The sequence below is a fragment of the Dipodomys merriami genome, unplaced genomic scaffold, assembly GCF_024711535.1.
Source record: "Dipodomys merriami isolate MVZ:Mamm:240054 unplaced genomic scaffold, mDipMer1.0.p SCAF_52, whole genome shotgun sequence".
NCBI lineage: Eukaryota > Metazoa > Chordata > Mammalia > Rodentia > Heteromyidae > Dipodomys > Dipodomys merriami.
Genome location: NW_027206091.1, coordinates 7,933,779 through 7,957,298, shown reverse-complemented (window position 1 = coordinate 7,957,298; position 23,520 = coordinate 7,933,779). Strand labels below are relative to the sequence as shown.

The 23,520-nt window shown below is 50.3% G+C and overlaps 1 protein-coding gene across 1 annotated transcript; it reads left to right on the top strand.

The window, feature by feature from the left end:
* Positions 1-1,079: 1,079 nt before the first annotated feature.
* Positions 1,080-23,001, top strand: LOC138811292 (F-box only protein 17-like). The gene is made up of 8 exons (XM_069999023.1): positions 1,080-1,087; positions 1,173-1,309; positions 1,407-1,605; positions 18,006-18,385; positions 18,889-19,000; positions 19,784-19,879; positions 20,971-21,106; positions 22,224-23,001. The coding sequence occupies exons 1-8, from the start codon at positions 1,080-1,082 to the stop codon at positions 22,365-22,367; spliced, it is 1,212 nt and encodes a 403-aa protein (XP_069855124.1). The 3' UTR covers positions 22,368-23,001.
* Positions 23,002-23,520: the final 519 nt, after the last annotated feature.

The window sequence follows — 23,520 nt, the reverse complement described above, 5'->3', positions numbered from 1 at the left end:
CTAAAGCTTGTTTCTGTACCCCAAAGATGGCTGAAGATGTACTGAAGTGCTGTCTTCCCATGCCATGTAAGAAATCTTTCTCTGCCGGGCGCTGGTGGCTCACGCCTGTAATCCTAGCTACTCAGGAGGCTGAGATCTGAGGATCGCGGTTCAAAGCCAGCCCGGGCAGGAGAGACTGTGAGACTCCTATCTCCAATAAACCACCAGAAAACGGGAAGTGGCGCTGTAGCTCAAGTGGTAGAGCGCTCGCTTTGAGCTGAAGAGCTGAGGGACAGCGCCCAGGCCCAGAGTTCAAGCCCCACGACCGACAAAAAAAAAGAAAAAGAAAATCTTTCTCTGCCCTTCATCATTATTATGTATTTATTTGCATCCAGGCAAGTGCTAGATCTGCCACATGGAAACCCCAGGAGTTTGGATCTGGCATCTAAAATTCTGGTTCCATTTCTAGTACTCAGGAGGCTGAGGAAGAAAGATCGCTGAACCAGGGATCTCTTCCCTCAAGGCTAGAGCTCTCTACCAATTGAGCCACACACCTCTATTTAAGGCTTGTTTGGTGGTTCATTGGAGATAAGAATCTCATGGACTTTTCCTGCCTGGGTTGATTTAAAATGATGATCTTCAGATCTCAGTCTCATGAGTAGCTAAAATGACCGGTGTCAGCCACTGGCTCCCCGCCCAAGATGTAAGTTTAAATGAGTTAACCGGGATGCCTTCTACTGGGATGCCTGATCAAAATAACTGTGGTTGCTGGGCGCCAGGCTTCTTAAGCAGAATGTGGAACACTCCGAGGGGTCGGCTGGTGTGGACCAAGGGGAACTCACCCTGGACCCTGAGTCATCAAGTGGTGTCAGGTTGGGCTGGATATCCCAAGACAGAAAGAGGAAGTGGGGTGTGGAGAGAAGAAGGGAACCAGGATGAGGGGCTGGACAGTAAGGGGGGGTGGGGACCTGGAGAGTGGAGAGGCCAGGACAGTGAGCACCCTAGAAACATGCCCGGGGTCTGGGGGTAGGACTTAGGGAGGTCTGCCAGGTATGAAGCTGAAGGTGGGCTGGGGGTGCCGATCTGAGGACAGACCGGTGATGGAGAGGTGAGGAGACAGCTGACAGCTTCGGGGTTCGAGTGGCCGGCAGGCTCTCAGGTTCCCTGAAGCCTTGATCCTTGCTGACCTGCAGCCCCAGTCTGCGTCTAGGCGCGCCCACCATGGGCATCTCTGCCTACTGTGGTCGGGCCACTCGGAATCCCACGCCGGACCGCAACTCCAAAAAGACGTTCAGACTGAGCCAGTTTCCCCCAGAGCTGCTCCTGCCACGTGTCCCCCCCCAAAACGCTGATGGCTAGATGCCACCTGGTGAGACTGGCGCGCCCTGGTGGATGGCCAGGCGCTCTGGCTGCTATCTTGGCCCCAGACCCCATCGCCACCCGCCGCGCCTCGCGGCCGCTCTTCCACAGCCGCCTACGCCCCGCCCGCGACGCCAGGCCCGGTCCTCTAGGCCGCTTCCGCCAGCTGCAACCCACTCAGCAGAACCTCAACCGCAACTCGTGCGGCCAAGGTGGGGCTGCGGGAGCCAAGGGCGCTGAGCCTGTGGGCGGGGCACCAGGGAGCCGGTGGGTGGGGTGTTGAAGGAGCGTGGTTAAAGAGACCCGCCCCTTTGGCGTAATCTTATGCCATTGGAGGGTGGCTTGTCTAGGGGGCGTGGTTGGGTGCGCCTGGGGCGGGGCGCCAGCGAGCTGGCGGGTGGAGTGGTTTGTGGGGGTGGTTAAAACGTGGGTGTGGTCACGGGCAGATCCTCGGAAGGGATAGGACTGTCGAGGGGCGTGGTTTGAATAAATTAGGGGCGGAATCAGGGGGTGTGGCACCAGGGAGCCGGTGGATGGGGTGGTGAGTGGGCGAAGTTGAAGGAAGAGTGTGGGCGTGGCCTTGGGTGGGGTGGGTTATTAAAAGGGGCACGGTTTGAGGAGCCTGTATCAGGGACCAAGACCAAGGTGTCAGAGGGTCGGTGGGTGGGGTATTGAAGAGATGTGGTTAAAAGAAGCCTGTGAGAGCAGCTAGAGGGGCGAGGATTAAAGAGGGGAACAATGGTTGGAGTTAGAGGCGGGGCCTGCAGGAGCGGTGGAAGGGGCGTTAAAGGGGCGTGGTTAAAAGGTGCCGAAGGGAAGAGTTAGGGGAGTGATAGACAGAAGCTGGTGGGCGGGGCTAGAGGTAGGGCCTCCAGGAACGGTGTGGGTGTGGCAAAGGGAGCTGGTGGGAGGGGCTAGGGAAAGAGCTAAGAGGCAGGGGTTGTAGCTATAAGGGGCGAGGAATAATATGGGAGGAGCTATGGGCGGGGCATGCAGGAGCTTGAGGTAGAGGCTAGCTTGAGGAGAACCGGTGGGTGGAGTCGTAGAGATTAAAAGAAAGCTGTTGGTGCCGAGGGCTTGTAATTCTAGCTGTTCTGGAGGCTGAGATCTGAGGATCGCGGTTCAAAACCAGCTCGGGCAGTAAAGTGGTGCTGTGGCTCAAGTGGTAGAGCTCTGGCCTTGAGCTGAAGAGCCCCTGGACAGCGCCCAGGCCCAGAGTTCAAGCCCCAGGACAGACAAAAAAAAAAAACAAAACTGTTGGGATGGGTTGGGTCAGAGCTGCAATGGAGTAAGTGGGTGGGGTTTAGGGGATGGGGTTATAAAAAGCCAATGTGGCCGGGCGCTGGTGGCTCACGCCTGTAATCCTAGCTACTCAGGAGGCTGAGATCTGAGGATCCCGGTTCAAAGCCAGCCCGGGCAGGAGAGACCGTGAGACTCCTATCTCCAATAAACCACCAGAAAACCGGAAGTGGTGCTGTAGCTCAAGTGGTAGAGCGCTCGCCTTGAGCTGAAGAGCTGAGGGACAGCGCCCAGGCCCAGAGTTCAAGTCCCACGACCGACAAAAAAAAAAAAAGCCAATGTGGTCGGGCGTCGGTGGCTCAAGCCTATAATCCTAGCTACTCCTATCGCAGTTCAAAGCCAGCCAGGGCAGGAAAGTCCGTGAAACTCTTATCTCCAATAAACCACTCAGAAAACTGGAAGTGGCGTTGTGGTAACTGATAGCTGAAGAGCTAAGGGACAGTGCCCAGGCCCAGAGTTCAAGCCCCATGACCGACAAAAAAAAAAAGCCAATGTGGGCATGCATTCAAGTTATGGGTGAAAGGGGCCAGGATGAGGCCTAGAGAAACTGGGGTTTAAGAGAGGGAGGGGCTAGAAGGAAGCCTATGGGAGGGCTTAGGGACAGACCACAAGGAATTAAGTGGGTGTGGCTATAGGTGGGACTGTAGGGAGCCAATAGGAGAGGCTGTGGGCAGGGTTATGTTCTGGGTGGAGGGCTGGGACCTCACTGAAGCTGTTGGCCTGGCTTGGGCTGAGAGCCTCAAAGGAACTGGTCGGTTGGGCAGAGTGAATTTACTGGGATCTTTTGCGTGGACCCCCCAGAGCGAACCAGTAGCTTTTCATTTAACCGAAGGCCTCCAGATATGGCTAGATCTGCATAAGGGAGATGGCTGGTTGGTGGAGGAAAACATCATAGCCGTGCCTAGGGCTCCTTCCCAAACCTGCTTCATGATCTCCTTCAGGTGAAGCCCTTCCACCCCCCTGCCCGCTCCCCGCACTCTCCAAGGGCCAAGTCCTGGGTTCAGAAGAGCCAGCCACAAACCCTCCTACCTCCTCAAGAGGCAGATCCTGGACCCAGAGGAGGAAGGAGGGTTTATGGCCAGAACTACCTGAGGGTGGCAGAGTGGTGAGCGTTGGCAGTCCTGCAACCCTTTGAAGAGAGAAACTGAAGGTCAGGTTGCTGACGGAATCCGTCGTGAATACCAGGAGACACACCTCAAGCCCTTTACTCATCTCCTAAGAAATCTGTCAGAGGACAGCAGCTCAAGTCCACCACACTGGCCTTGGGCCCAACTTTGTCTTGTCTGATTACATGCTTCCTGCCTTAGGTGGCAATACACAGGATTGGCTAAGAACTTTCCTGCTGGAGTCAAACCGCTCAAGTTCAAGTCTCGCCTCTGCAGCCTGGTGGCCTTTGGCACCTGCAAAGATGTAGTTGTGAGCGCTTGTTACAAGTCAAGCACATCCCCTGGGAGTACATAATTCAGTTTCTTCAATGTTTCTGGACCTCATAGAAAAGAGATTCAGAAAGGAGAGGTGATACGCTGAACCTGGTATTAGGTCAAGCTTTGCTGAGCTCTGTTGTGTATGCCTGTAATCCTAGCACTTGGGAGGGTAAGGCAAGAGGATTGTGAGTTGGCAGACAGGCTTGGGCTGCATAATGAGCCTCTGTCTCAAAACAATAATAAAGTTGGGCACTGATGGTTGACACCTCTAATCCTAGCTACTTAGGAGGCTGAGATCTATATTCTTTTTTTTTTTTTTTTCAGTGATAGAGCTTGAACTCAAGGCCTTGCCCTTGTTAGGCTGGTGCTCTAGCACTTTAACCACACACACATGCACGCACACGCGCGTGCGCGCAAACACACACACACACACACACACACACAGTGCTCTAATTTCTTTTACTTTTCAGAGAGGATCTTGAATTTTTTTTTATTTAAATTTTATTTTATTTTATTTGAGAACATACTGTACAGAGGGGTTACAATTACATTGGCAGGATAATGCATACATTTCTTACCAAGCATTGCAGCCTCCTCCTTTGTTTACCCTTCACCTCCCTTCCCAGCCTCCCCCCTCCCCCCCAGGATCTTGAATTTTTGCCTGGGATCAGATTGAGGCTGCAGTCCTTCTGCTTGTACCTTGGAGAATCTGATAACTTTTTCCCCACAAAGGCCTCAATTTAACATCTTTCCCCATGTCCTTAAAAGCTGTGATTACAGGCATGGGCCACTGTGCCTGGCCCTAATAAAATGTCTTACTTTTTTTTTTTTTTGGGGGGGGGTCCGGTCGTGGGGCCTGAACTCTGGGCCTGGGCACTGTCCCTCAGCTCTTCAGCTCAAGGCTAGCGCTCTACCACTTGAGCCACAGCGCTACTTCCGGCTTTTTTCTTTATGCTTATGTGGTGCTGAGGAATCGAACCCAGGGCCTCATGCATGCAAGGCAAGCACTCTACCACTGAGCCACCTTCCCAGCCCTGTCTTAATTTTTAAAATTTAGTTATTTATGAAATAACACAAAACATGTGGGGTACCAATCAGTGATGTACACTGTCAGATGGGATTCCAAGGGTCTAGAGATCCTTCTCAGGAAGCTCTTGGAGGAAGACATTCAGGAGAAGGGCAGATACCCCAAAAGACAAGTGGTGAGCCCAGGCTTCCTCTTCCCACAGTTGAGGAGCTCAATACACAGTAATTGTATGTTCCAACTCCTTTTCAAGCTTCTAGACGCCCACGGGATTATCACAGACAAATCCTTTGTTTTGCCCAACCCCACTGAATGGTATAACAGCAATATCTACCACCAGGTAAGTCTCTGATGGACTGAAAAGGAATTAGAGAAAGGAATATGGTGGTGATCTCAGATTCCTTCCAAAACTTAGGGGTTTACAAGCAGCAGCAGCCTTTTTTTATTAATTTTATTAATTTTCCCCAGTCCTGGGGCTTGAACTCAGGGCCTGGGTGCTGTCCCTGAGCTTCTTTTTTGCTCAAGGCTAGCACTTTACCACTTGAGCTACAGCACCACTTCTGGCTTTTTTCTGAGTAGTTTATTGGATGTAAGAGTCTTACTGCCCAGGCTAGCTTCAAACCATGATCCTCAGATCTTAGCCTGCTGAGTAGCTAGCATGACAGTCATTAGCCACCAGTGCCTGGCACATTCTGGATATTTTTCTATCAGCTGTTGCTCTTGGTGTATGGGGGAAATTTCTGATCTGATCCTTAGCTTCAGAGCTGGGATCAAGTCCTGCTCCTGAGGACCAACTAGAGATGTGAAGATAAAATTATCCACGTGGACATTGGAAAAAAAATAGGATGGTACCTGGAGCCACACTCCCATCCTTAAGAAACACTGATTCTTGTTTATTTCATTTGTATTTTTATTTATTTATTTATTTTTGGGTCCGGTCATGGGGCCTGAACTCTGGGCCTGGGTGCTGTCCCTCAGCTCCTCAGCTCAAGGCTAGTGCTCTACCACTTGAGCCACAGCGCCACTTCTGGCTTTTCTTTTTGCTTATGTGGTGCTGAGGAATGGAACCCAGGGCCTCAGGCATGCAAGGCAAGCGCTCTACCACTGAGCCACCTTCCCAGCTAAACTGAATATTTTGCCAAAACTGCTTCAGACCTTTGAGTGTGTGTGTGTGTGCGCGCGCGCATGCACGCGCACATTGACATGTGCGCCAGTACTGGGTCTTAAACTTAAGGCTTTGTGTTTTTGCTTGTTTTTTTCATGCAAGGTTGGTGCTCTCCCAGTTGAGCCATGTCTCCACTTCCTGCTTTTATGGGGGGGAGGTGGTTAATTGGAGTTAAGAGTCTCATGGATAAGTCAGGCGCAGGTGGCTCATGCATGTAATCCTAGCTAGTCAGGAGCCTGAGATCTGAGGATCATGGTTCAAAGCCAGCCCAGGGAAGAAAAGTCCCCATGAGACTCATCTCCAATTAGGCACTCAAAAACAAGTGGCACTGTGGCTCTCAGTGATAGAGAGCTAGTCTTGAGCAAAAGAGCTCTGAGATAGCACCCGGGCCCTGGGTTCAAACCCCATAACTAACAAAAAAAAAAAGAGAGAGAGAGACTTATGGAGACTTATGGATTTTTCTACCCAGGCTGGATTTAAACCCTAATTCTCAGCTTCCTGACTAGCTAGGATTATAGGCCAGGAGCACCATTGCCCAACTAGGGAATACATTTATCCATGCTGGCTTTGAGTCGTGATTCTCAGATCTCAGAATCCAGAGTAGCTTGGATTACAGGTTAGGACACCAGGTGCCCAACTAAGTAATATATATATATATATATATATATATATATATATATATATATCATATATTATATGTAAAAAATATATGTATATATAGAGAGAGTCATGGTGCTTGAACTCTGGCCTGGGTGCTGTTCTTGAGCTCTTCAGCTCAAGGCAAGCACTCTACCACATTGACCCACATAGCCACTTCCAGTTTTCTGGTGGTTAATTGGAGATAATGGTCTCATGGACTTTCCTGCCTGAGCTGGCTTTGAACTGTGATCATCAGATCTCAGCTTCCTGAGTAGCTACGATTATAGGCCTGAGCCACCAGCACACGGCTAAGGAATATATTTGCTAGTCCTGGGGCTTGAACTCAGGGGCTGGGAACAATCCCTGAGTTTCTTTTGCTCAAGGGTAGCACTCTACCACTTGAGCCACAGCACCACTTCTGGCTTTTTTTGTGTATGTAGTACTGAGGAATCAAACCCAGGGCTTTATGCATGCTAGGCAAGCACTCTATCACTGAGACACATTCCTAGCCCCTAAGGAATATATTATCCATGTTCCTGGCTGGAATTTGTGCAGCCCAATCTACCCTCTGGCTATGGAAGGAGGGCTGAGTTAGAGCTCATTTACCTGCAAGACCTGCCCTCCCCATGTAGTATAGGTGGCAGCTGCTACCCCCTGGGGCTGATGTATGGATAGGCAGGCAGGCCCCTTGCTCTGTCTCCCTCCAACCATCTTGGGAGCTTGACATCCAATCTTCCTGCCCTTTCTGGGAGGGGACTGAGCTCATGCCTAGTACATACTTAGGCCTTGGATTTCATAGCTAGCAATGGAAACATAATTTAAAAAAAAAAATCAGTCTGGCAGTGGATTAGGGCAGGACCAGTATCATCCCCCCCCAAACCCTCAAAGAATTGTTGTTGCTGTCCCTGCTCATGCTGGCCTGGCTAGGGGAGCTGGAATGAAGTAGGCAGGAGCACTCTGGGTGACATTTGATAGTCCTCAGGGGATTTGGCTCTAGCCTGGAGATGGAATACAGAAAGAATGTAAGGGGCTGGGAAGGTGGCTCAGTGGGAGAGCACTTGCCTTGCATGCCTGAGGCCCTGGGTTCGATTCCTCAGCACCACATAAGCAAAAAGAAAAAAGCCAGAAGTGGCGCTGTGGCTCAAGTGGTAGAGTGCTAGCCTTGAGCTGAAGAGCTGAGGGACAGCACCCAGGCCCAGAGTTCAGGCCCCACGACTGGACCCAAAAAAAAAAAAGAATGTAAGGGACAGCCAGGTGCCAGGCTCATGCCTGTAATCCTAGCTACTCAGGAGGCTGAGATCTGAGGATTGTGGTTCAAAGCCAGCCTAGGCAGGAAAGTCCATGAGACTCTTATCTCTCCAATAAAAGCCACCAGAAAACCAGAAGTGGTAATGTGGCTCAAGTAGTAGAGAGTCTGCTCTGAGCTGAAGAACTGAGGAAAAGCACCCAGGCTGAGTTCAAGCCCCATGACTGACAAAAAAACCAAAAAACAACAACAACAAAAAAACAAAGAGTGTAAGGGACAGACCAGCCCATGCCATTCCAGATCCCATGTTTGCACTACTGAAAAAAGGGTTCGGCAGGGTTGCTTGGTTTTGTTTCATAATTAGAATGCTTTTCATAACTAGAGGTTTGGGATTAGGTTTCCTTCCTAACTCCAAATCCCTAGTCACAAATATCCTCATCTTCCTAGTAATATTGCTCTTGTTAATGATATTGCTCCCGGGCTAGGAAGGTGGCTCAGTGGTAGAGCGCTTGCCTTGCATGCCATGAGGCCCTGGGTTCAATTCCTCAGCACCACATAAGCAAAAAGAAAAAAGCCGGAAGTGGTGCTGTGGCTCAAGTGGTAGAGTGCTAGCCTTGAGCTGAAGAGCTGAAGGACAGCGCCCAGGTCCAGAGTTCAGGCCCCACGACCAGACCCCTCCCCCCAAAAGATGATATTGCTCCCTTAAGCCAGGCAAGCCTGCTATCCTAGGAAATCAGAGGCTGAGATCTGAGGATCACAGTTGAAAGCGAGCCTGGGCAGGAAAGTCTGTGAGTGGGACTTTTATCTCTAATCAACCAGCAGCAGCAGTAGGAGGATCTGTGTCTGAAGATGCCCAGGCCAAAAAAAGATGAGAGCCTATCTGAGAAACAAGGGCTGGGAGTGTGGTTCAAGTGCAATTCAATATCTGAAGCAAAAGGGAAAAAATAAAAGAACAATCAGGAATCATTGGTATTAAAGTCACTTTAAGTTTAACAGGATCTGGGGCTGGGAAGGTGGCTCAGTGGTAGAGTGCTTGCCTTGCATGCATGAGGCCCTGGGTTCCATTCCTCAGCACCACATACACTGAAAAAGCTGGAAGTGGGTGCTATGGCTCAAGTGGTGGCGCTAGCCTTGAGCTGAAGAGGTCAGAACAGTGCCTAGGCCCAGAATTCAAGCTCCATGACCAGCAAAAAAAAAAAATTAAGAGGATCTATCATGGACAATGTTACAAATGAGTTCTATAAATGAACATCTTCCAATATAAATTGTGTAATTGAGTCATTCATTACTTTGGACTTGAAACATGAATAAAAGAGGTTTTCACTGAGTAAATGTTTAAAAGACTGTGAGTGGTTTAATTTATCGTAAACGTTAAGTGCTTAGGCTGGTTTTTGCTTGGGAGAAATTTCTGAGGCGCTTCCGGAAGAAAATTGAACAGTTTCAATTTTGTGAAAGCAGAACATTTCAGGGAGTTTAATTAATTAAGCCGCGAAGTGAGACTTAAAGCTGTTGAAACTGGAGTTGGCTGAACATTAATCAAAGAATCCCCTGAAAGTAGCTGCTGAAATTTCCTAGGTTTATTAATAGAATTAATACTTAGAAGCAGAACCTGAAAGAATAGAGTACAAGAAAAATGATTACTATTATTAGCCAGGGGGCCAAGTGGCTCACACCTGTAATCCCAGCTACTCAGGGGGGCTTGAGATCTGAGGACCTAGGGTTCAAAGCCAGCAGAGACAGGAACCTGTGTGAGATCCTTATCTTCCAATTAACCAGCAAAAAAAAAAAACAAAACCTGAAACAAAACAAAAAAACAGAAGCAGAGCTGTGGCTCAAGTGGTAGAGCACCAGCCTTGAACAACTTCAACAACAACAAAAATAACGCTGGGACAGTGCCCAGGCCCTGAGTTCAAATCCCAGTACTAGCAGGGCCCTTTATACGATTCTTTCAAATCAGACCTAGGGAGGACTCACAGCTGAGCCACTGATTGAAGTTAGGCAATTTGGAGGTGACAAAGAGAGACTTGAGGGAGGGAGGTGTAGAGGGGGGGGGACCGGCCCAGGGCAAGGGGAGGGTCGTTAGGGGAAGGTGGGCCTCACCAGAGGAGGTGGCCAAGCCTGTGTCCCAGGGTGGTGGGAAAGGATGGGACGCGAAGGATGGGAAAGTGGGCGTGGCGCTTGGAGGCCACGCCCACAGCACGCCCACCGCCGCCCGCCCGGAGCCTGCCCGGCCTCCACCCCACCCTCCCACCGCGTCCCGCAGCCTCCACCCCCCCCCCCCCCCCCCCAGCGCTGTCCTGCAGCCGCCAAGTCCCCGAGAGAGGCCCGGATATTCGGAGTCCCCCACCAATCCCGGATCTCGGGGCTCCCTGGGGCCCGGGCCGATTCCAGGGAGCCTTAAGATTGTCCCCCCCCAGAGTACCATTGGGGGAAAGGATCTGAATCCGCCACCACCTCCGAGCAGGCCTCCAGGTGAGCCTCGAGTCCCCGGGTACCCCAGCACCCCTTCCCAGGTCCTTCCACAACCCAGAGCTCTCTAAAGCCCTTTGGAAAACCTCAAGTGTCATTCAAAGGGCTTTGCTAAAAGCAAAACGTGTTTTCTAAAGCCACCGGCCCCCTTTTCCAGGTCCTGGGGTGTATGTGTGTGTGGGAGAGAACCCCGAAACACACAAATCCAAATGCCCCAAACAACACGTGTTCAACCCGGAGCTGCTTTGTGTATTTCTTCTGCTGGCAAGTTGCAAAAATCTTCCCTCCCAAGAGGGAAAGAGGGAGGGAGGAAAGGAAGAAGGGCGGGAGTGTGTGTGGAGGGAGGGTAGGGGAGGGGGGCCTCATCTGGGTTTAACAACTGTGGCCGCAACTCTTGGTTTAAATTCTGTTTTTCAAAGTCACCATTGTAACATTCAGGAAAATGTTTTAAAATGTTTTCCGGCTTGTTCCTTCCACGTCAGATCTGGAATTTGAAAAACTAAAAATAAACGTGTGTGTGTGTGTGTGTGTGTGTGTGTGTGTGTGTGTGCGTGTGCGCGCGCGTGTGCTTGCGTGTGCATGTGCATGTGCATGCGTATGCGTGTGTGTGCACACGTGCTGGTGCTGGCCTTGACCTCAGGGCCTCGGCTCTGTCCCTGAGCTTTTTCTCTCAAGGCTGGCACTCTACAACTTAACCACAGCTCCACTAACAGCTGGTGGTTAATTGAAGATAAGACTATCAAGGACTTTCTTGCCTGGGCTGGCTTAGAACCACAATTCCCAGATCTCAGCCTCCTGAGTTGCTAGGATGACAGGTATGAGTCCCCAGAACCCACTGGCTTAAGGATATACTTTAAAAATAAAACCCTTGGGGCTGGGAAGATGGCTCAGCGGTAGAGCGCTTGCCTTGCATGCATGAGGCCAGGGGTTCAATTCCTCAGCACCATATAAGCAGAAAAAGCCACAAGTTGTACTGTGGCTCAAGTTGTAGAGCGCTAGCCTTGAGCTGAAGAGCTGAGGGACAGCACCCAGGCTGAGTTCAGGCCCTGCGACTGACAAAAATAATTAAATAAAAAATGAATAAAACTCCTAAGTATATAAACAACATATTATTATCCAATCATGTGGTTGTTAAATCAGTAGAGATGAGCCTGCCTTAACTCCACCCCCCCCAAGATTAAAAATAATATAAAACCTCTTAGCTGGGAAGGCAGGGTGGTACATGCCTGTAATCCCAGCTATCCCATTTACTCTGGAGGTAGAGATTGAGGCCACACTGGGCAAAAAGTTAGGGAGACCTCCCTCTCAATCAATGCCCCAAATGTAGTGGTGCAAGTCTGTGATCCTAGCTGTGGAGGAGGAGGTGGGAGACCCTTTTGGAAAAGTAAAGCCTAAAGGGTGAGGGGGTGTGGCTCAAGTGGTACAGTGTCTGTCTAGCAAACATCAGACCCAGAGTTATGAGCCCATACCACCAGTGTATATTAATAAATACATAAATAAATGGAAAAATACCCACAAGAGGTGTGGACATAGCTCAGTGGTAGAGAGCTTTCCTGGCATGCACAAGGCTGTGTGTGTGTGTTTGTGTTTGTGTGTGTGTGTGTGTGTGTGTGTGTGAGAGAGAGAGAGAGAGAGGAGAGGAGAGAGAGGAGAGGAGAGAGAGAAATATATATATTAAATACTTATCTATATTTAAGAAAAAAATGGGAAGGGCAGGGACCAGGGATTTTTTTGTTTTGTTTTGTTTTTGTCAGTTGTGGGGCTTGAACTCTGGGCTTGGGCGCTGTCCTTGTGCTCTTCAGCTCAAGGCCAGCACTCTACTGCTTGAGCCACAGCACCACTTCCGGTTTTCTAGCGGTTTATTGGAGATGAGTCTCACAAACTTTCCTGCCCGGACTGGCTTTGAACCTTGATCCTCAGATCTCAGCATCCTGAGTAGCTAGGATTACAGGCGTGAGCCAGCGGCACCCGGCTTGGGGACCATATTTTTTTTTGGGGGGGGTCCGGTCCTGGGGCCTGAACTCTGGGCCTGGGCGCTGTCCCTCAGCTCTTCAGCTCAAGGCTAGCACTCTACCACTTGAGCCACAGCGCCACTTCCGGCTTTTTTCTTTTTGCTTATGTGGTGCTGAGGAATCGAACCCAGGGCCTCAGGCATACAAGGCAAGCGCTCTACCACTGAGCCACCTTCCCAGCCCCTTAGGGACCATGTTTTAAATGAAAGGAAATTAAGACGATGAGTTGCTTGAGAGCCAGGCACTTAGGCTCACACCTACTAGCTACTTATGAAGCTGTGATCTAAGGATCACTGTTCAAAGCCAACCCGAGCAGGGAAGTCTGTGAGACTTTTGGTGGTTGTAATTGGTTGTAGAGCTCGACCTCAGGGCCTGTGTGCGGTCCCTGAGCCTCTTTGTGCTCAAGGCTAGCACTCTACCACTTTGAGCTACAACACCATTTCCGGTTTTTGAGTGGTTCATTGAGATAAGAGTCTCTCAAAGACTCTTCTGCCTGGGCTGGCTCTGAACTACGATCCTCAGAGTCCAGCCTTCTGAATAGCTAAGATTACAGGCATGAACCACCAGTGAAGGCCTGAAGGAACTCTTTTCATCACCTTAAGAGTATTCCCTGTTATTGGGGTCTTCTTTCTACTCTACCTCTACCGTGGGTAAATTTTCGAAGTAAGAATTTTTTTCTTTCTTTCTTTCTTTTCTTTTTCTTTTTTGCTAGTTGTGGGGCTTGAATCAAGGCCCAGGCACTGTCTCTAAGCCTCTTTGTGCTCAAGGCTAGCGCTCTAACACTTGAGCCACAGCGCCACTTCTGGCTTTTACTGTGTATGTGGTACTGAGGAATCTAACTTCATGTGTGCTAGGCAAGCACTCTACCACTAAGCCGCATTTCCAGCCCATGTTTTTGTTTTTTCAAATTATTTATATGGCTTCCATGGTGCCTTAGGAACAGCTTTTGTTCCTACACTACTTTATCTGGCCTTCTCCCCTCCCCACATTCTTCTCATACTTCAGGGTTTCCTGGCCCCCAAATGGAGGCCCCACATGAGCCAGAGCTGCTGCTAATCATAGCCATGGGCTCCTAAAGACAGTAAAGGTTTGCCATGGGCCCTCACCAAATTTTACCAACACTGTGAGTACTGGAGTTGCTACATGTCCATAATCTCTCTCTCCCCTCCCACCTCTCTCTCTTCAGTACTAGGCTTTTTTTTTTTTTTTTTTTTTTTTGGTCAGTGGTAGAGCTTGAACTCAGGGCCTGGCGCTTGCCCCTAACTTTTTCGCTGAAGGCTAGTACTCTACCACTTTGAGGTGCAGCACCACTTCCGGTTTTCTGGTCCTTCATTGGAGATTAGAGTCTCACAGACTTTCTTTTTTTTTTTTTTTTTTAATTGTATTTTATTTTATTTGAGAACATACTGTACAGAGGGGCTACAATTACATGGGCAGGATAATGCATACATTTCTTACCAAGCATTGCAGCCTCCTCCTTTGTTTACCCTTCACTTCCCTTCCCTGCCTCCCCCCTCCCCCCACCCAATTTTACCCCCCTCCCCCCACCCAATTATACCCCCCTCCCTCACAGACTTTCTTGCCAGGGCTGGCTTTGAGAAACAATGCTATGGTTAAAGGCATAAACCACTGGTGCCCCACTCCTAGGGTTTTTCTGTTTATTTGTGTTAGTCCTGGGGCTTGAATCTAGGAACTGGGCACTGTCCCTTAACTTTTTTTGTTTGTTTGTTTGTTTATGGGGCTTGAACTCTGGGCCTAGGCACTGTCCCTCACTTCTTCAAAGCTAGAGCTCTACCATTTGAGCTACAGCACCACTTCCAGTTTTATGGCAGTTTATTGGAGATAAGAGTTCATGGACTTTCCTGCCCGGGCTGGCTTTGAACTGCAATCCTCAGATCTCACCCTCCTGAGTAGCTAAGATTACAGGCGTGAGCCATCGATGCCCATTTTGTCCCTTAACTTTTTCAAGGTTGGCCTTCTATCATTTGAGCCACAATTTCACTTCTGGCCTTTTCCTGGTCAATTGGCAATAAGAGAGTTTCATGGACTTTCCCACCTGGGCTGGCTTTGAATCAGTGATCCTCAGATCTCAGCCTCCTGATCAGCTAGCATTACAGATGTAAACCACTGGTACCCGGCTTCTGTGTACAATTCTTCAAAGATTGTCAATGCCAAGCATGACTCTCATTCATTCCTGTTAGAACACAACTGGATTGACCAGGATAAAAACTGTGGGCCATTTCCTGTGACCCAAGAATTCCACTCCTATATGCTCACTCAAGAGAAATGTAGACCTATGTCCACATACACATTTGTACAAGATCGATCATAATTCTTTACTCATAATAGCTCCAAACTGGGAACAAACCGAATACTCATCATGAGAAGTGAATGAACACATTGTAATTTAGCTGTTGGATGGAATACTACTCAGCAAGGAAAAAAAGAAAGGAATGAACTCCTGAAAGATACATCTAACAATGCGGATGAATCACGCAGACATTATGCAGAAGGAAGGAAGTGAGGTTGGGAAAATACATGCTCTAGTTTGTCATTCAGGGCCCAATCAGGAAACTGAAAGCATACAGTCATCTGAAATTAGAATGTTGAAATAAAGTAACTAATTTAAGAGGATTTGAGGAAAGGGATTGGCTGCTACAAAATAATGAGCGCATCAGGTATAATGCTGAGTGTGGTGACAGCTGCCTGCAGTCTTGGCTACTTGGGAGATCAAGACAGGAGCAAAGAGTTTGGGGCCAATCTAGAAAACAGAAACCCCAAAAGAAAAAGCAATTACACCGTTCCTTGTTCTGAGATTGGAAAGGACAGAATCAGGCTGAGATCCTGACTTTGCTGGAGAAGGCTTAAGCAACTGCACCAAAGGACCAAGGAAACCATGGGATGGAATATGCTGGAAGCCTGCTCTCTAAGAGGTCAGGAAAAATGTTGCAGCTGTGATGTACTGCTGCTGCCTGCTACTTATTGCAGAAGCCAGGTGCTGGAGAAACTTGTCCATGCTACAGAAACCTCAGCCTGAAGCAGTTTGGATTATGGTTGGATCTAGGCTGGGGAAACAACTGCCCAGAAGCCCAGTCCCTGCCTCTGGCTCCCTCTACTGTATAAAAATGGTACTGTGACAGCTTGCAGAGGAAAAACACTTAAAGTGCCCTGCTCCAATTTCCACGGCTTTTTTTTTTTTTTTTTTAACAGTGAGGCTATAAAGTGATGACTTGCACAACTCTAATAATTACACTTAGAGCCAAGCATGGTGAATCATACCTGTAATCTCAGCACTGAGGGGGAGACTGAGACAGGAGGATCAGGAGCTCAAAACCAGCCTGAGATGTATAGCAAGAACTTGGTTAGATTTTGTTATTATTGTTGTTAGTTGTTTTTGCCAGTCCTGGGATTTGAACTCAGGGCCTGGGCACTGTCCCTGAACTTCTTTTTTTTTTTTTTTTTGGTCGGTCGTGGGACTTGAACTCTGGGCCTGGGCGCTGTCCCTCAGCTCTTCAGCTCAAGGCGAGCGCTCTACCACTTGAGCTACAGCGCCACTTCCGGTTTTCTGGTGGTTTATTGGAGATAGGAGTCTCACGGTCTTTCCTGCCCGGGCTGGTTTTGAACCGCGATCCTCAGATCTCAGCCTCCTGAGTAGCTAGGATTACAGGCGTGAGCCACCAGCGCCCGGCTGTCCCTGAACTTCTGAGCTTCTTTTGCTCAAGGCTAGCACTCTACCACTTGAGCTACAGCTCCACTTCCAGCTTTTGGTTTATGTGGTACTGTGAAATTGAACCCAGGGCTTCATGCTTCATGAATGCAAGGCAAGCACTCTACCACTAAGACACATTCCCAGCACCCCTACCCCCCCCCTCGTTGTTTTTTTTTTCTCCTTGTTCTGTTCCTGGGGCTTGAACTCAGGGCCTGTGAGCTGTCTCCTAGCTTTTTCACTCAAAGCTGGTATCCAGCCACTAAAGCCACTCCTCCACTTCTGTCTTTTTTGGTGGTTAATTAGAGATAAGAGTCTCACAGAGGGGCTGGGAAGGTGGCTCAGTGGTAGAGCACTTGCCTTGCATGCATGAGGCCCTGGGTTCGATTCCTCAGCACCACATAAGCAAAAAGAAAAAAGCCAGAAGTGGCGTTGTGGCTCAAGTGGTAGAGCACTAGCCTTGAGCTGAAGAGCTGAGGACAGCGCCCAGGCCCAGAGTTCAGGCCCCACAACGGACCCCCCCCCCCCCAAAAAAAAAAAAGAGTCTCAAAGACTTTCCTGCCAGGGTTGGCTTCAAAACCGTGATCCTCAGATCTCAGCCTCCTGAGTAGCTAGGATTATAGGCATGCCCACTGACACCCAGCTGAGACTGTTTAAGGGTATTGAATTTATAGGAGCAGAAAGCAAATCAGTGGTTGCCTTGGGCTGACTAGGAAGGGGAGAAGCTTTTGGAGGAAAGGTAATGTCCATGTCTTGAGAGATTAGAATTCATTGTACACATCTCATTGTACTCATTGTACATGTGCACATCTATTTTTTTGTCGGTTGTGGGGCCTGAACTCTGGGCCTGGGCACTGTCCCTCAGCTCTTCAGCTCAAGGCTAGTGCTCTACCACTTGAGCCACAGCACCACTTCCAGCTTCTTCTGCTTAGTGGTCTGAGGAATGGAACCCAGGGCCTCATGCATACAAGACAAGTACTCTACCACTGAGCCACATTCCCAGTCCACATGTGCACATCTTATTGGTCCAGACAGTCCCAGTGGGACCAGCTCCATGCTTTTCTTACTTGATTGTTCTGCCTCGGAGAATTAAGGTGGAATGAGTATCTCAGTATGCTTTGTGGTAGCTAGTCACTGAAGGGTGTATGTTTGTACGTATGTTTATATTTATGTATTTATTGTTCAGGTTCTGGGGCATGAGCTCAGGGGCTGGGCACTGTCCCTGAGCTTTTTCTCTCAAGGCTGGCACTACCACTTGAGCCACAGCTCCATTTCTAGCTTTTTTTGGTGGGTAATTGGAGATACATATAAGACTCTCATGGACTTTTCTTCCATCCTCACATCCAGCCTCCTAAGTAGGATAACAGCCATGAGGCCAGTAAAAGTCTTTTAAGTTGCTTCTTAACAAATCTTCAGATGTTCATGGTCAGTAAAGTGCTCAGATAGAAACTGATTGGCCTGCTGGGGACAGAGAGACATTGGAGAGGGGGCTTTTGCCAGTAGAAGGGGAGAAGCAGAAGATCAATCGCTCTCTCTCAACCATTGCTCACGGCCAGATGATGGGAGTCAGGTCCGTGGCTCTATAGACCGTGACACCCCGTCTGGTGGCCCGAGAACCTGCTGGATAGGCCAAGTGACCATGGGCAGCCCGCGCTGACCCCCCCACCCTTCTCCATTCTGCAGGACCCCGGCGGCCGGGACGATGGGCGCCGGGCCCTCGCTGCGGCGGCGGCAGCAGCGGCCGTCCATGGAGCCGCCGGTGGCCCTGGACTCGCTGCCCCCAGAGCTGCTGGTGCAGGTGCTGAGCCACGTGCCGCCCCGCGCCCTGGTGACCCGCTGCCGCCTGGTGTGCCGAGCCTGGCGCGATGTGGTGGACGGCCCCTCCGTGTGGCTGCTGCAGCTTGCTCGAGACCGCAGCGCCGAGGGCCGCGCGTTCTACGCCCTGGCCCAGCGCTGCCCGTCCCAGGGCGAGGACCAGGAGGAGTTCCCGCTCGGCGCCCTGGCGCGCTTCTGCCTGCGCGCGCCGCTGGGCCGCAACCTCATCTTCAATTCCTGCGGCGAGGGTGGAGCCTGGAGAGGGGGCGGGGCTGGAGAGGGCGATGAGGGACGGTGGATGGGCGTGGTCAACTCTTGGAGCGATGTGACCAATAGGAGGAGTCGGGGGCTCGGCCTAGTGGAGTGGGCGTGCCCATCCCTGTAGAGATAAGCAATGCACCAGAGGTGCAAGCTGTGTGTGTGGGCCTAGCGGACTCCTAGAAAGATGTCACTAATGAGAGGAGCCTGGGAGATCAAGTTGAATGAGTGGGCGTGGCCAGCCCTAGAGAGAGAACCAGTGGGAGGAGCCAATGGGCGAGCAAGCAGAGTGGGCGGGGCACTTCAGGGGGTGGAGCTTGGGGCCGGATGGAACTACTGGGTCCAGGATCTGGTCTCAGTATCAGGTACACAGGATGCTAGGAAGCCTGGAGGAGGATTGGGGAGAAGCCTGTGGGTGAGGCAGATGGGGAGCGCTGTTGAGTGAGTTTGGCAGGCGGCGTTTGGCTTATCTTCAAGCTTCTTGTGTTTTCAGAGGGCTTCAGAGGCTGGGAGGTGGAGCACGGTGGGAATGGCTGGGCCGTGGAAAAGAACCTGACACTCGTACCAGGGGCTCCTTCTCAGACCTGCTTTGTGACTTCCTTCGAGTGAGTGTCCTATCCTCATGCCTGGGGTAAGGGTCCTACTTTTGGGTTCAAATATTTGCTTTTACCTCCCTTCCTTTCACCTTCCTCCTTTATTCAGCAAATACTTGTCGAGGGTCTGTCAGACATCTGGATCCTGGCACCGTTTTGTATGCCAGAGGTACAAGGGAAGATTGACAGCTTATTTCTGTGGTTTTTTTCCTTTCCTCTCTGGTACTGTCAATTGAACTCAGAGTGTTGAACTACTTGACTCATGCTTCTGGCCCCTGGCAATTTTTTGTTTAATTTTGCTATGCAGAAGCTTTTTAATTTGATGAAGTCCCCAATCCTGTGTCCTTTTATTTTGAGGGATACAGCAGTCCCTTGGAACAGACCAAGAAGAAAATTAATACATAGATTTTCCTCTCTTTCCTCCCTCTCATCTCTGCCAGAGCTTGCCATTGGCTGACCCATCAGGAAACAGAGGGAAGGGAGACCAGGTCATTTAGGCCATGCTTGTGCTTTGGAAGCTTTCTAAACTCTCTGCTCACTGTGTACTCCTCTATCTGTATTCACATCTGGTTCCCCACATACATCAGAGGCAGGTAAACATGGAAGTCGGCCTCTAGGAGTGAGAGCAGGGATAGGAAAGGGGATCCAAGAAGCCACGGGAAGATGCACCATCTTCTTGCCCTACACAGCAAGTCCTGAGTGGCTCCTTTAGACAGAGTGATCAGGGGAGGCTTCTGGAGGAGGTGATTTTTGGCGGTGAATGAATACCTGGATTAAGCACAGCTCTCTTCCCAGATGGTGTTTCAAGAGGCAGCTTGTAGACCTAGTGATGGAAGGGGTATGGCAGGAGCTGCTGGATAGCGCCCAGATCGAAATCTGCGTGGCTGACTGGTGAGAAGCAACAGCAGTGTGTTGCTGTGGGGGCTCAGCTCCAGCCCCTATCAGCACCTTGGTACTGAACTAATACTGAGCACCTTTTATGGGGGAAGTGCTGGTGAGTCCCCAGCCAGGGAGGGGAGGAACCTTGGTGACCCCAGAGCCCCACCCCACACTCCTCTTCACCTCTTCCCAGCAGGCAAAGCGTTCCCTCCTTCCATTGTCCACAGGGCTACTCACTGTCTTGATAGTTATTACCTAGGCTCAGCAGAGACTGTGAAGGCTTGAAGATGCCAAGACTTCTAAAGGGTCAAAACCACTATGCCCTGAAAATTGACGCTCCAAGGGGCACAGCTGGGGTGGAGGAGTGGCTTCAGAGCCTAGGATGAGCTTCCAACAAGCTCCCTTCTACCAGTGCCTGCAGGAGCATCCCCAAAGCATTTTTTTCCTTGAACTCTGGTTACTTCTGCAGATCACCAAGCTTCCCTACCCCACTCCATGAGTATGAGGTCCTGCTCGAGAGGGCCTTATGGACTGTCCCCTGAGTTAGTGGTCCAGGATCTGTGAGGCTCCTCCCCTGGGTGTGCCCCCCCCCACATGCTATAGCCACGCCCCCTGGCAGCCATCCAATGTCTGAGGCCTGTCCGCTGGGTATGGCTCCACCCAAAGCCATGCCCCCTAATCTAGTCATCCAATGTCTACAAGGCTCCTCCCCTGAGGGCGGCCCCACCCAGAGCACCATAGCCACTCAAGGGTCTAGCCATCCAATGCCTGTCAGGCTCCTCCCTTGGGCGTGGCCCCACCCCATAGCGCCACAGCCATGAGCCCAGACATAGCCATCCAGTGCCAGCCAGATTCCACCCCTGAGAGACAGCTCTGCCCCACAGCAGGGGCTGTCCCCTAATCAAGCTTCCCAGGCTTATCTCCCCACTCTGCCCCACCTCCTAGGACCAAGGTCTGCACCTCAGAGGTACTTAGAACTCAACAAATGTAGTTAGGTAGGGCCTTCATTCTCATTCAGAAAAGCCCAACCCTCAGCCTACGTCCTCCCAACCCAGAGAGCTGGCTGGGTGGCAGGGGCACCCAGGCTCACTGCCGCCTGGCAGGTGGGGTGCCCGAGAGAACTGCGGCTGCATCTACCGACTTCGCGTCCGCCTCCTGGACATGTACGAAAACGAAGTGGTCAAGTTCTCGGCCTCACCCAACCCCGTCCTTCAGTGGACTGAGAGGAGCTGCAGACAGGTGGGTCTGGAGAGCCTTGCTTGCTTATCCCTGGCCCGCTTGCTCATCCCTGACCTGCTCCTCAGGCCCCTTCCCATCCTGTCACCTTTCCGGGCCCAGATCCTGGCTCTCTGTAGTAATAGCTCTGCTATCTGGATATCTGGCTCTCTGTAGTAATAGCTCTGCTGATTATCCAGTCTTTAATTGCATGACAGATTCATTGTTTTACTAAAACAACCCAGGTGTTTAACATTTATTAACTGCTGTGTATGCAGAACACTGCTAAAAGTGTTGGAATGCATTGGTAAACTAAAGCCTATCTCCATTCTTAAGTTGAAGAAACAGAGGCAAATGGAGGGCAGCAAATGATGAAGGTCACATTTAGGTGCACAGGGCTCCATCCAAGTCCAGGCTGGCTCCCAAGCTTGTTGTTGTCATGACTACTTGAGATAAACTTTTCCATGGCTTCTCGTTTCCACTCTTGCTCTCCTTCGCTCACTACCCCCAAAACACAGATACAGCATCCAAAAGATCCCATTTAAAAAACAAAAAGGCCACAGTATCATGTGGGGCTGGGCATGATGGCTCCTGTCTATAATTCCGGCTACTTGAGTGTGGAGGAAGGAAGATCATAGTATGAAGCTGGTCTGGGCAAAAGTAAAATCCTAGCCAGGCACTGGTGGCTCATGCCTGTAATCCGAGCTACTCAGGAGGCTGAGATCTGATGATCACAGTTCAAAGACAACCCAGGCAAGAAAGTCCTTGAGACTTTTATCTCCAATAAACCACCAGAAAATCAGAAGTGGCGCTGTGGCTCAAATGGTAGAGCACTAGCCTTGAGCTGAAGAGCTCAGGGACAGTGCCCAGGCCCAGAGTTTAAGCCCCACAACTGACAAAAAAAAAAAAAAAAAAAAGTAAATAAGCAAGGGCTGGGGGAGGGAGGGTTGTGGTTCAAGTGATAAAGAATCTGCCTAGTAAGTGCAAGGCCTTGAGTTCAAATACTTGCACTGCCCAAATAACAAAACCTTACAACTTTCTCATCACCACCTGTTATGCAACCACAGGGGAAATAAAGGGGCTTTTGCTGCTGATCTCTGTTACAATGAAGAGAATTTCACAGATTCTCCCTCTCCCACAGGTCTCTCACGTCTTTACCAACTTTGGCAAGGGCATCCGCTACGTGTCTTTCGAGCAGTACGGCAGAGACACACGCTCCTGGGTGGGGCATTATGGAACCCTAGTGACCCATTCCAGTGTCAGGGTCAGGATCCGTTTGTCTTAGCCTTTTGGGACCCACTGCCCCACCCTGATGGGCCATCATCAGAATCAAGCATGGCTTTACAGCCCAGAACATGACATTCTACAGGGAAATTGGGGGTCCCATGTACCCTATTTGCTGCTGCTTCAGCATGGTGACCTTCGTGTTGTGTGACAAACAAGGACCAACTAGGCAATGGGTAGCTTCCTCCTCTTCCCAGAGGAAGGAAAGTCATATGACTGGGACATTTCTTTGATTCCTGGGCCTGGAAGTTGTTTCCTAGGGGTCAGTGGGGGTAGGTTGAGGCAAGAAATCAAGGCTAGCTGGGCATGGTGATGCATGCCTGTAGGCCCAGCACTTGAGGCTAGGTAGGAGGATCTGGGAGCTTTGAGGCCAAGTTGGATTACTTTGGGATTTAGCTGTGGGGTCTAGTACCTGGCCACCCCTGGGAAATGTGCATTCACTGCCCCAATACCTCCTCCTTGGCCAGATTGGTACTGTGTCTCAGAGACCAGATTCTCCCTCACCTCCTGCCAGGAAATAATACCATCCTTTTTTGCCCTGTATCCCATCCTCCCAGAGCAAGGTGTGCTGTTAGGGGAAGCTCCCCTCCCCTCCTTTCTGCCCAGCTGGGCATGGCCAAGCAACTAGCTTAATAAAATTGGTGCTAAATATGAAGCAACGGCCAGCTTTTATCTGTAGTTAGTGTGCTTTGCCTCCAGCCCAGGTGATTGTCCTCCAAGACCAGATAGTTCTCAAGTTTACAATCAGGAAGTCAGGCTTCATGCTGATCTGGGAGAGATGGAGGCAAGCTCCCCAAACACAATGATGGCTATGATACACAAAGGAACTCCAAGGCCAGTCCTTAGGGGTCCTCCTGGTACTATGTCATCCAGACCCCCCTCCTCCCCCAGGTCACCAGCCAGTAAGCAGAGGATCACATTGTCAGCAGAACTCAGTGCCAGATGCATAACTCCTACAGTTTCTTACAATGTGGTTAAGTCCAGGATTACAAGAGGCCAGGATTACTATGGAAGCTATTTTCCAGGGGAGAAACCAGCTCACAAGGGGAAGCATATAGCCCAATTACAAGGCCATCAGGGGAGCAGAGCTGAGACTTGAACCTAGTTGTATGTGATAATATCCAAGAACAGGGCCAGCCATGATGGTATATACC